The sequence below is a fragment of the Orcinus orca genome, chromosome 3 (assembly GCF_937001465.1).
Source record: "Orcinus orca chromosome 3, mOrcOrc1.1, whole genome shotgun sequence".
Taxonomy (NCBI): Eukaryota; Metazoa; Chordata; class Mammalia; order Artiodactyla; family Delphinidae; genus Orcinus; species Orcinus orca.
Window position 1 is genome coordinate 172,751,189 of NC_064561.1, and position 12,662 is coordinate 172,763,850.

At 48.9% G+C, this 12,662-nt stretch overlaps 1 protein-coding gene across 1 annotated transcript in view; it reads left to right on the forward strand.

Moving 5' to 3' along the window:
• ANKH (ANKH inorganic pyrophosphate transport regulator) overlaps window positions 1-11,995 on the forward strand; it is a 142,297-nt gene extending 130,302 nt beyond the window's left edge. The window contains exons 9-12 of the mRNA XM_004274481.3: window positions 6,838-6,967; window positions 8,750-8,873; window positions 9,511-9,610; window positions 10,063-11,995. Of these exons, the coding sequence (XP_004274529.1) occupies window positions 6,838-6,967; window positions 8,750-8,873; window positions 9,511-9,610; window positions 10,063-10,176 (468 nt within the window). The 3' untranslated portion in view covers window positions 10,177-11,995. The remainder of the gene's footprint in view (window positions 1-6,837; window positions 6,968-8,749; window positions 8,874-9,510; window positions 9,611-10,062) is intronic.
• The last annotated feature ends 667 nt before the right edge of the window (window positions 11,996-12,662 follow it).

Genomic DNA, 12,662 nt, shown 5'->3' on the forward strand with positions numbered 1-12,662 from the left:
TGGAGACAGAAGGTTTGTCTGGAGTGGTCTGCACTCTACTCGAGATGAATGTATCTTGAAATACAAATAGGTATCTCGAGACAGCAGAAGCAAGAAGAACTACAATCCTGCAGACTGTGGAATGAAAACCACATTCACAGAAAGACAAAATGAAAAGGCAGAGGACTGTGTACCAGATGAAGGAACAAGATGAAACCTTAGAAAAATAAGTGAAGTGGAGATAGGCAATCTTCCAGAAAAAGAATTCAGAATATTGATAGTGAAGACGATCCAGGACCTCGGAAAAAGAATGGAGGCAAAGATCAAGAAGATGCAAGAAATGTTTACCAAAGACCTAGAAGAATTAAAGAACAAACAGAGATGAACAATACAATAACTGAAATGAAAACTACGCTAGAAGGAATCAATAGCAGAATAAGTGAGGCAGAAGAACGGATAAGTGACCTGGAAGACAGAATGGTGGAATTCACTGCTGTGGAACAGAATAAAGAAAAAAGAATGAAAAGAAGCGAAGACAGCATAAGAGACCTCTGGGGCAACATGAAATGCACCAACATTCGCATTATAGGGGTCCCAGAAGAAGAGAGAGAGAAAGGACCAGAGAAAATATTTGAAGAGATTATAGTCGAAAACTTCCCTAACATGGGAAAGGAAGTAGCTACCCAAGTCCAGGAAGCACAGAGAGTCCCAGGCAGGATAAACCCAAGGAGAAACATGCCGAGACACATAGTAATCAAATTGACAAAAGTTAAAGACAAAGAAAATTTATTAAAAGCAACAAGGGAAAAACGACAAATAACATACAAGGGAACTCCCATAAGGTTAACAGCTGATTTCTCAGCAGAAACTCTACAAGCCAGAAGGGAGTGGCATGATATACTTAAAGTGATGAAAGGGAACAACCTACAACCAAGATTACTCTACCTGTCAAGTGTCTCATTCAGATTTGACGGAGAAATCAAAAGCTTTACAGACAGGCAAAAGCTAAGAGAATTCAGCTCCAACAAACCAGCTCTACAACAAATGCTAAAGGAACTTCTCTAAGTGGGAAACACAAGAGAAGAAACGGACCTACAAAAACAAACCCAAAACAATTAAGAAAATGGTCCTAGGAACATGCATATCGATAATTACCTTAAACGTGAATTTATTGGGCTTCCCTGGTGGCACAGTGGTTGAGAGTCCGCCTGCCGATGCAAGGGACACGGGTTCGTGCCCCGGTCCGGGAGGATCCCACATGCTGCGGAGCGGCTGGGCCCGTGAGCCATGGCTGCTGGGCCTGCATGTCCGGAGCCTGTGCTCCACAACGGGAGAGGCCACAACAGTGAGAGGCCCGCGTACCGCAAAAACAAAAACAAAAACAAAAAACGTGAATTTATTAAATGCTCCAACCGAAAGACACAGGCTTGCTGAATGGATACAAAAACAAGACCCATATATATGCTGTCTACAAGAGACCCACTACAAACCTAGGGACACACATAGACTGAAAGGGAGGGGATGGAAAAAGATATTCCATGCAAATGGAAATCAAAAGAAAGCTGGAGTAGCAATACTCATATCAGGTAAAATAGACTTTAAAATAAAGAATGTTACAAGGAAGGCCACTACATAATGATCAAGGGATCAATTCAAGAAGAAGATATAACAATTATATATGCACCCAACATAGGAGCACCTCAATACATAAGGCAAATGCTAACAGCTATAAAAGAGGAAATGGGCAGTAACACAATAATAGTGGGGACTTTAACCCCTCACACCAATGGACAGATCATCCAGACAGAAAACTGATGAGGAAACACAAGCTTTAAATGACACAATAGACCAGGTAGGTTTAATTGATATTTATAGGACATTCCATCTGAAAACAGCAGATTACACTTTCTTCTCAAGTCCACACGGAACATTCTCCAGGATAGATCACATCTTGGGTCACAAATCAAGCCTTGGTAAATTTAAGAAAACTGAAATCATATCAAGCATCTTTTCCGACCACAACACTATGAGATTAGAAATAAATTACAAGGAAAAAAATGTAAAAAACACAAACATATGGAGGCTAAACAATACGTTACTAAATAACCAAGAGATCACTGAAGAAATCAAAGAGGAAATCAAAAAATGCCTGCAGACAAATGACAATGAAAACACAACGATCCAAAACCTATGGGATGCAGCAAAAGCAGTTCTAAGGGAAGTTTATAGCAATACAAGCCTACCTCAAGAAACAAGAAACATCTCAAATAAACAACCTAAACTTACACCTAAAGGAACTAGAGAAAGAAGAGCAAACAAAAATTCATCTAGACTAGATAGGTGAATAATGCACTGGGTAAATAAGAATAGATGGAGAAATGTTATTAATAAATGTATTAAATAACGTGATACTCTCATTTACCTAAACTTTCAAAAACAATGTAAATAGTTCAAGTAGATTCTGTTTTCATCAGTATCTAGGGTAGGGGTTCAAATGGGGAGACCCCTAGAGGGATGCATGAGAATCTGAGATTGTAGAAACCACGCTTGTCTCTCCCAACCTGGAAACTGTGATCTGCTGCAGGTGTAAGACCCATACCTCTATCCCCACAAAGATACACAGGGGAGCTCAGGTATTCTCCAGCTGCATTGGGGCAGATAAATGTTGTGAATGAATCAACGTGCATTCATCATCATGTACATTTGTAATTTGTCTGTGATGGTAGGTGGCAGTGATCCTGTCCTGAAAATTACTCTGGAATCATGCCCACAACACTGACATGCTAATCACGTGTTTGGGGGCTTAACCAGAGAGGCAGGGGTCCTGTTTGGGCCACTTGCTAGCTGTGTGGTCTTGAGCAGGTGAAGAAGACTTTATGTGCCTGGTCTCTTCATCTGTAAAGTGGGTAGTAATAGTACAGCTCTCATAGGAAAGTAAAGATGAAATGATTTAGTATGTACAAAGCATTTCTTCCGGTTCCCGGCCCATAAGAAGTGCTACATAGTGTTTGCTATTTTAATATCCCCGTCATTGTTGTCATAGACATAGATGCCGAATCTTCCCAAGAAATGGATTAAAATGATGCAAGCAAACAAGTCACTGATTCTTAAAAAAAAGAAAGAAAGGAAAAGAAAAACAAATAAGTATCTCAAAATTCAAAGTAAAAATTTCATGGTCAGTGCCTGGACCTCAGAAAAAGAGTCACAGTCTGTCAAATAAAAGAGGAGTGGGTCATGGGTCTTCTTTTTTTTTTTTTTTTTTTAACCTTTTGGTTTTAGAATTATTTTAGATTTACAGAAGCATTGTGAAGATAGCACGGACCCTTCACCCCACACTCCATCTTACCCCTCTGTGGTACATTTGTCACAAATAAGGAACCAACCCCAGTACGTTATTGTGAACTAAACTCCACAGTTCATTCAGATTTCATGAGCGTTTTCCTCGTGTCCTTTCTCTGTTCTAGGATCCCATCCGTGCTGCCACGTTACAGTTAGTCATCTTGTCTCCTTAGCCTCCTCTGGTCTGTGAGAGTTTCTCAGACTCTGCTTGTCTTTGTGGCCTTGTCAGTTTCGAGGAATACTGGTGAGGCACTATGTAGAATGTCACTCAATTTGGGTTTGTCTGGGGTTTTTCTCATGGTTAGACTGGGCATATGGGCTTTCGGGAGGAAAACCACACAGTTAAAGGGCCGTTCTCATCACATCTCCTCAAGAGAACATGCTCTCAACATGACATCACTGATGATGTTACCTTGATCACCTGGCCCATTATGTTTGCCAGGTTTCTCCACCGTGAAGGTTGTTTTCCCCTTTTCCATCTTGTCCTTCTTTGGAAGGAAGTTACTGTGATCAGCCCACACTCCAGGAGTGGGGAGCTACGCCTCCACCTCCCTAAGGGGGGAGTATTCTATTCCTATCTGTTTATATATATCAGTATAGACTCATGGGTATTTGCTCTGTGCTGTGGCTCATAACTCAATACTACATCACTTTTTGTTGCTCAGATTCCTCCAGCTTTGCCAGCGGGAGCTCTCTCTTCTGGACTCCCGTGTCCTTCGATGTATCGTTCCAAGCTGACGGTCTTGTATAGTTCCCACCCTAGTCCTAGAGTGAGCCATTTCTCCAAGGACCCCTGGCTCCTTTTATTGGAGAATAAATAGAAGCACCAAGATCGGGGCATGGAGCGGGTGGTTGTGCTTCGCTGGCTGCTTCCTCATGAGATAATGTTGACAGCAGGCTCAGCGGCAGAAAACCCAACTCTGCAGCTATTCCCAGGAACAAGTCATGTTCACTGTCAGTAGCTCATGAGGTTTGCGTGCTGGTGTGGAAAAGTCAATGTCATTAGGCTCTGCAAATATTTGAGGAACACGGCATGTCCTGGTCAACTAGGAGGGCATGTTCTAAGTCAAGACTACTCCGGGTGAACTCCTCAGGAAGACACTTTTCCTGAAATAGTCTTTGTTAGATTAGCTTCTAGAGCGTCTTGTTTTCTGAAACAGACTGGTTAAATCTCATCTGATGATGATGCTAGGGGTCAGTATGTTTCTTGGGAAAATTTGATCTGCATGTAGGGATTGCAGCTTTTAACCAACACCAATCCTACTTCTGAGTTGCATGTATTTTTTTCTGGGCGATGCTGGAAATAAGTCACTTTTTTTTAAAGAACGTGCTGGAAGGTAAGGAGCATTTTCATAGTGGAAGTATAGCAAAGGCAAAGGGGCAAATTCAGAGACTTCAGGGAGAAAAAGAAAGGAAGTGTCGATCCATGTGGCATTGCTTCCCTTTAAACCTGTGACTGCTGAAGCCCCGGACTAGACTGAGAGCATTCAGTTACACCGGTCTAGAAAGACCCAATCTAGGCTGTAGGTGCGTGGGGCTGAAAACCCGAGAAGAAGCACCTCGGTGGCACGTGGCCTTGAGAGGAGCCTGTAGGGTGTCTTTGGCACAGACAGATACCAGATGGAGAACAGAGGGGCTTAGTGGTGTCAAGTTAAATCATACTGTCGACTTTTAGAAATGACATATCAAGCCTCCCTCCTGGGAAGCTCTATTAGAGATCCACCGAGCCTTACTGTTTTGCTTTCAAGGGACCAGAACTGCAGTCACCCGCCCTGGTTACTCGATATTTATGTCAGTGTCTCCGGTAATTTGGGTGCACTTGCTATCTTGCGTCCTCAGGTTGGACACCTCCAAAGGTTACTGACCTTCTCCAGGGCAGTGGAGAGCCTCCAGGTGACCATTATCTGTGCAGAGAAGCCAGAGGGAGGACTGACCTTTGCCACCGGTGCCTGCTCGCACCTTCCTCTCGGACATGCAATTACACGCTCCCTTTTCCTTGGTTTGTGGTCATTTAAAAGGCACTTCAGGGCGATTTCGCAAGGCACAGAGAGATTGCAACAGGAGGCATTATCTCACATTCAGATAATCACTGGCTACAAAATAAGGAAAGCCTGCCGATGGTTTTCCTGGAAGCTTAAGTTGTTTTTTTTTTTTTTTAGCAGAACGCAGCCTAGAGAGCTCCCTCCAGCCAGAGAGGAAACCCAGGATAGCTTATCCTCCATTAGTCCTGATGCACAATCAAGTCCAGAGTTGGGGCAATGCTCACTTATCTTAATTCTTTACAGCTTTACTGCTGTGGAAAGTATTTGAAGGGAGGGATGATCAATCTACTTGTCAAGAAAATGAACCGTGTCCCAGTGCTGTGCTCAGTGTCGTTGTGAACGTATCATGAAATTGCCACTATTCCTGGGCCGTAGGCGTGAGTGACAGCTCACCATTTCAGGCTGGCAGCTTTGCAGTGAGAAAAGATGGCAGGGCTACTTGTCCAGGACACTAGGTAATACAGCCTCCAAGCTCCGAGTTGCTAGATCTTAGGAAGTATTTTTCCCTTCATGTCAGAGATGGGGTGTAAGTACTTGCATCAGGCAGTAGGGTTAAATGATGGTACATCTGTCATCTTCGAAAATCAAGTGGGATACTCTTCCCAGATGCTGAAAAATACAAGATAGAATAAAAGTTCCATTGCATTTATAAAAGTGAAACGTATTTATAACAGACCCTCCAAGGTATTTTTTTTAACATATTTCAACATGACATAGTAAACAGGACCAGCCTAATTCCATGAAATTTAATTTACCCAAAACCTAAAGGTCGTTATAGTCTAAAACTTCAGTGTTCTGTTTTTACACGAATGCAATTCATTTTATAATGCATTCACTTTCATTTTAGAGAAGAATCACTTACATCTTAAGAAAGGGAGAGAAGTGTTTTATGCAACTGGCATTTTTCTGACATTCTCTTCCAAAGTTACAGCGTTACATTTTTAAATTCAGCTTTTCAATCGGTTATACACACACAAAGCTTAAAAAGTCAGGCCTCTAAGAACTGGTCCCCGCAATAGCTTTCTCCCAACCTGCCCTCGCCTTTTCTCCTACTCCCAGATCCGGTTCAATGCAATTCTGCCTGTGTCCAAATGCTTTCAGGTCACTTTTTATTGTTTGGTTAAAATTAATGTAAAAATTACATGAATAGACATGCTCACCCTGAACTAACTGAGCTGTCCAGCAGCCTAGGTAAGCCTTCCACACTGGCCCGGCTACCCGCTCAGATGCCCGCCTGTCACATGGGCCCTGCTGCCAGGCTTCCTTTGGGGCAGGTGTGGCGAATGGGCCAGGGCCTGTGTTGTCAGGTGAGAACAGAGCAAGGCGGAGGCAGCTCGAGGACCCATGTGCCAGTCCCCTGATCGGGCAGGTTCACCCTCTCTCCTAGCTCCTCGGGGATCACGTGACACCTGCCTTCCCATCTCACTTACGTACACCTTTTTCTAACAACCTCGCTTCCCGCCTTTCTTCCCCACAGCTCTGTTTTGTGATGTTCTGGACTCCCAACGTTTCCGAGAAAATTTTGATAGACATCATCGGCGTGGACTTCGCCTTCGCAGAACTCTGCGTCGTTCCCTTACGAATCTTCTCCTTCTTCCCGGTTCCAGGTAAACAGAGAATGAAAGAAAAATTCCTATTTCCCCTCATGCCTGATTCAGTCTTCTTTGTTGGCAAACGTTTGCAGTCCTGTCCCCCCGCCAAAAAAAATTTCTTTTTTCAAATTTCACAGTGGATTAAAAAGATGAGAAGACATTATCCAGTCAGTTGAAAGTTTGAGAAACCAGTCAAACAGGTGTCATTTGTTTCTTAAAGGACAGTGGTTGCAAACTCAGTCAAAAGAGCCCAAAGGGAGAGCATGAGAAGTTCCAGGGGCAGTAGAACAGTTCTGTGTCTTCACTGCGGTGATGGCTACACAAATCTATGCCTGTCTTGAGGCTCAAAGGACTGCTGGAGAAAAGAAGAATCCAGTCAGAGCCGAGGCCAGAAATGGGCCATGGAGCTGGTCGAAGCCGGGGCCGATGGCACACCTGCCACCCTGCGCCTGTTCCCAAGTCAGGCCACGAGCTGCCCCTGCTCTGAGAGGCCAGGCATCCCTGGAGACTCTTGGGGTGCCCTCTGGTCCTTGGGGGTGGGGTGGGGGTCACCGGGGGAGCCAAGCTTTGGCGCCACCTGGAAGAGGCTGCACTTGGTGGAGATCAAGGCACGTGTCGTTGACTCCCCCGTCTGGACTTGAGCGGGCGCTGGAGGTCCCAGAGCTAGGACTGGGGTGGGACTCGCCTTTCGTCTTTCCTCGCCTGTCAGACCCCGGGGCGTGCAGACAGCCGGCCCCACCTGTCTTCGCCACCTGCTGGGTTTGGGCCAATCAGGTTAGCATCCCGCCCGTGCGGCCTCACCCTCTCCCTTGGCCAAACACAAGTGAGTGTCTGTGTCTCAAAAATTCAATGCTTCCACCTGGGGCGGGCAGAGCCTGGCGTCAGACCAGGAAGACTGCAGATTCTTCCTCCAGAGGTACCCTGGACACGAGCTTTCACCCCAGGAATGAGCACTTCCTCCCCCTCGATAGGCCTATGCCTGCTGCCGCCCACACGGGGATGAAGGGCTAAGCCTCCCGCTTCCCCAAACCCCACCCGGTTTCAGATCAAACCTAAATGTCGCCCAGGGTGTCTGTGCCCCAAACCAGCCCGTCAATACTTGACGCACTGTCCTTGGAGCCCCTCCTTGGAGCTGGGGCTGGTGCCCTGCCTGCCCTCCGGAAGCTCACAAGTCAGGGTGGGGAGACAGGGTACCGGGAACACGTTGTGAGGCCTTTATGAAAACGAGGGAGCCAGCTGAGGACCAGTGGTCAGGATGCTGGGGAGGAAACAGGGAAGGGATGCCCGTCCCTCTTCCTCACCCACGCCTCCCGCCTCTGCACCTCCCCCAGCCTGCGGGCTGGGAAACCCAGCTTCTGGTCCAGCTCCTCTCCTCCCAGAGTCAACCTGGATCACCATCAAGTTGCCGGTTCTCTCTGAGTTTTCTAGACCGGCGTGATCAGAGCTTGAGGCTAGGCGGGGGCAGGGGCGGGGGGGGGGGAGGGACCGGCAGCAGCCCCATGCCCCAGGGATGGAGGTCACGGCGGCGAAAGGGGCTGCCCACAGCCCACTCTCTGGACACTAAGGCTGTGAAGCGAGGGAGCCGAGGTGGGCACGGGGCTCCCCCAGGCCCAGAGGCGGGGGGATCTGCAGCCCCGGCGGGAAGACGAGGTGACCAGCGCAGGGCAATGGCAGCGAGGCCTGGGTCCCGCGCAGCCGCCCAGGGACCCTGGATGCGCTGCGGGGTCTCTGGGGGGTTGGAAGCAGCAGGACGGGAGAAGCGGGGCGTTGCTGACGAGTCCTCGGCTCTCCCCTCAGTCACCGTGAGGGCCCATCTCACCGGGTGGCTGATGACCCTGAAGAAGACGTTCGTCCTGGCCCCCAGCTCGGTGCTGCGGATCATCGTGCTCATCACCAGCCTCGTGGTCCTGCCCTACCTGGGGTACGTGGTCGGGGGTCCAGCAGGTCCTGCTGCCGCTTACGCGCTCTGTCCATAAGGTTACATCGGCTCTTTCCCGGGAAATCCCCAAGCACGTCTAGAGCTAGAAATGCCGGGGGATGCCTTGGTTCGCTGCCCCGGCCCAGGCGGGAAGCTGTCGAGATCCATTCTAGAAAAGTACTTTCGGGGTCAGGCCCGTACACAAAGTGCATTGAGCGTCTATCACGGCGTGGCAGGCACAGGAAGGGGAAAAACACAAGGGAGCAAGGGCGTCGCCCTGGTCCTCAGGGGCTCCCGGTCCCTTGGGGAAGGGGCATGGTCCGTCCCACGGCTTGGGAAACCTCACCGTGCAGAGAGGACGGGCGGGATGCTGGGGGCTCACAGCGGGAGCCGTGCCCCTCCCCCAGGAGATGCTGAGCTGAGACCTGACGCAGGAGTGAGAGCTGCCGGCCCGGAGTTCCAGGCCCCTCCCCCTGCAGGGGGCCCGTTTACTAGCTGCAGCCCTAACCAGCAGATCTCGGACGCGATCGTCAGGTCCCCCTGTTGTCTACACCTCTCCTGGGTTTTGGCTGGGTTTTGACTCTCTTTGTGCTTCAGCGAGGCTTTAACAGACAAATGGCCTTTGTGTGCTCATCCCCAGGGTACACGGAGCCACCCTGGGCGTGGGCTCCCTCCTCGCGGGGTTTGTGGGAGAATCCACCATGGTCGCCATAGCAGCATGCTACGTCTATCGGAAACAGGTGAGAGATGGAGACAGAACCGCGCACCTGCCTGGCACTCCCCAGGTGTAGGAGACAGAGTCTGCACGGTCTGCGTACGGCCATGGAGGGGAGGGGAGGGGAGGGCACTGCCCCCCGCTGGCAGGGGCTGCAGGGAAGTGGCGTCCTCAGGCAAAGGCAGGTCTCCATCAGCTGATGGGCGGGCCGGGAGATGGGAGACAGGATCCGCCCACCCCTCACCCGCGCCCCGAATGCTTAACGCAAGAGCCAGGCACACAGTCCACTCCCGAGTAACCCCACTGTAAGCAACATGCTGGCCTAAGATGCAGCCTCGGCGAGGTCGCCCCAGCCATAAACAAGATCCCAGTCCGCGGCGAGGGGTCCCCGGAGAGCCCGTGGCCTCTCCCTGCTCTTGGCTCTGCTGCGCTGCGTCCCTGCCCCAGCCCCGCGCTGATGAGTCTGCTTTGGTCTAGAAAAAGAAGATGGAAAACGAGTCGGCCGCCGACGGGGAGGACTCGGCGATGACGGACGTACCTCCAGCAGAGGAGGGCACGGACGCCGTGGAGATGCAGGAGGGGCGCGAATGAGGCGCGGGCGCCCGGGCGCTGCAGGGATGGCCGAGATGACACTTCAGCGTCATCCGCTCTCCCGTCGTGTTTTGTTCCGCTTTCGTCTTTGGTTTTCGCTTGGGTAATGAAAGAGGCCTTGATCTTACGGTTTCACGGCCACTCTGGCATACTGGGTATGCCCACGCTGATGTGAGGACCTGCAGAACGGTCTCGCCGTTGCTTTGTGGAAACAAACCAAACGACTGACTTCATGCCCCCGCTCCGTGAGAACCCCGAAGACATAGCTGCCTCGTAGCCCACGTTGCCTCCCCACCCCCTCGGACAGTCTCCCCTTGGAACCAAAGGACCGCGGCTGTGCCGTCCATCGCCCCTCAGACACCACCGCCCGGCGGGCCACAGACTGACCCTGTCCCCTTGCATCGCTCTTGAGAACCAATAGGTGACAACTCGGCTTTCTTTGGTCGGCTTCCCAGTAACGTGACTGTCAAGAGATGTGGCTCAGAGGCACCGCACCGTGGATGCGACGTGTGAACGCGCTGGACAGGTGGACGGACGGAAATAATCTCCCGTGGGAAGGTGTGAGGTGCCTTGGGGGCAGAAACTGACACATGCAAACGATAGCACTTCACGTCGCCTCTTCCTAGGTTTGAGTGTGCGCTCACTTTCAGGCCCTGTCCTGTACGTACGTGGGCTGCCTTGTTATAGTTGTCCCGAAGCGCATCTCCGGGTTGCTGCGTCCTTGGGCATGACTTTCCCTGAAGGCTTGTTTTTCCACTCACCTTTCCTGAAGATGGCACTAGAGCAAGGGAAACGGACGGAGCATTCTAACTTTACGTTTTAGTTTTTAAAGTGAACTGAAGCTTTAAGTCATAATCTAGCATTCTAATGCCAGGTTGCTGTATCATCACTTTGAAAGTAGAGTTATGACCTGGTCCTAACCGTGCGGCACAGGTAATTCCGAGTGTACTTCTGTACTCCCCTCTCACACCACACGAGAAAGCAAGACATTTTATAAACGACAGCAAAGTCACTATGTGATATTCCCTGAAATGACACATTTGAAATCCATTCAGTGCAGTATATTTTTCTAAGTTTTGGAAAGCGGGTTTTTTCTTTAAAAAAAATATGGACACAGTTCACTAAATTCTTGATTTAGTCAAAATTCCTAGACTGAAAGAACCTAAACACAAAAATATTTTAAAGATATAAATATATACTGTATATGTTATGTAATTTATTTTAGGCTATGATACATTTCCTATTTTCGCATTTTCAATAAAATGTCTCTAATACAATACGGTGACAGCTCGTGTGCTCAACATACCTGCAGTTGAAACGTATTGTATCGATGAACAGTGTGTCTTGTTTGCAGCAGTTTTACAGTCTGTCATTTGTACATAAATGTAAGGGTCAGCAAATGACAAGAGAACTATTTTTCATTATGAGCAACAGGGGTATAAATGGGTCAGCTGATGTAGACAATAGTGGGAATGGAAATATATGCTAGAAGGGCAAAAAAGAAAGAAGTCGTCAAGCCTTTTGCGTTTATTGCTTTCAGTGCCGCGTAATCATATTGTTCCTCATAGAAAAAAGAATGTAAAGGCTCGGAGTCAGCCATGAATATCACAGGGTTCGTTCACATGTCTGGACACCCAGTGACCCCCGGGGGACAAATCCTCATGTGCTTCCTCTGAGCGGGTTTTCCGCTGAGAATTAAGATGCATCGCTTTGGGGTGGTCTCGGGGGCAGATCTGAGAAGATGGGGGGAAAAATCTAATTGTATCGGCTTTTTTAAAGTACATGACTAGAAAATTAAACAGCAGTATTTTTTAACATGTGTGACTAGTATTTCATGCTTGTGGGGTTGGAGCTTAAAGAGTAAATTGAAAAAGCAAATTCTTTCCCTCCGAATCGGGGAAGACCAGCTAGGCTCTTCATTATGCGATTAGAACACAGCATTACAACCTCAGAGACACCTTCGGTGATAAGAGTCACGGGCCAGGGTGTTTTGTTAAGAGTTTCAGAAAACACAGGAAACAAGCCCCGACCCAGGCCACCGTGACGGGGCTGCCGATTGTACAGGGCGCACATGTCTTAAAAACCTTTCTCCTCCAGCCATATGCCCTCTCCTCCCGGGTTCCTTCATTCGCTTGGGCTGCTAAAGTCACTTCACAGCTTGGGCTGACAAGCACACACCTTAACCTCCAGAGCAAACCCCGCTGCTGGCAGGTTCTTCTGCAGCTGTTCTAACCAACACAGACAGGAGAGGAAGAGGAATGGGTCTCCTTCCCACTTTTCAGCGTGAGGGGGGGCACCCCTTTGACTTCGCCGCCCAAAGAAATGTGCCTCCAACCCAGGTTTCTTTTTCCATGCGAGTCGCTCAGCTGACAGAAGTATTTAGGGAGCCGTGCCTGGAGGGTCTCAGGTCAAGGACCGTGGAAAGACCAGACGTGACTTTCGCAGTGTGGACCCATGCCTCGTAGACACACGGGATCCAAAACCAC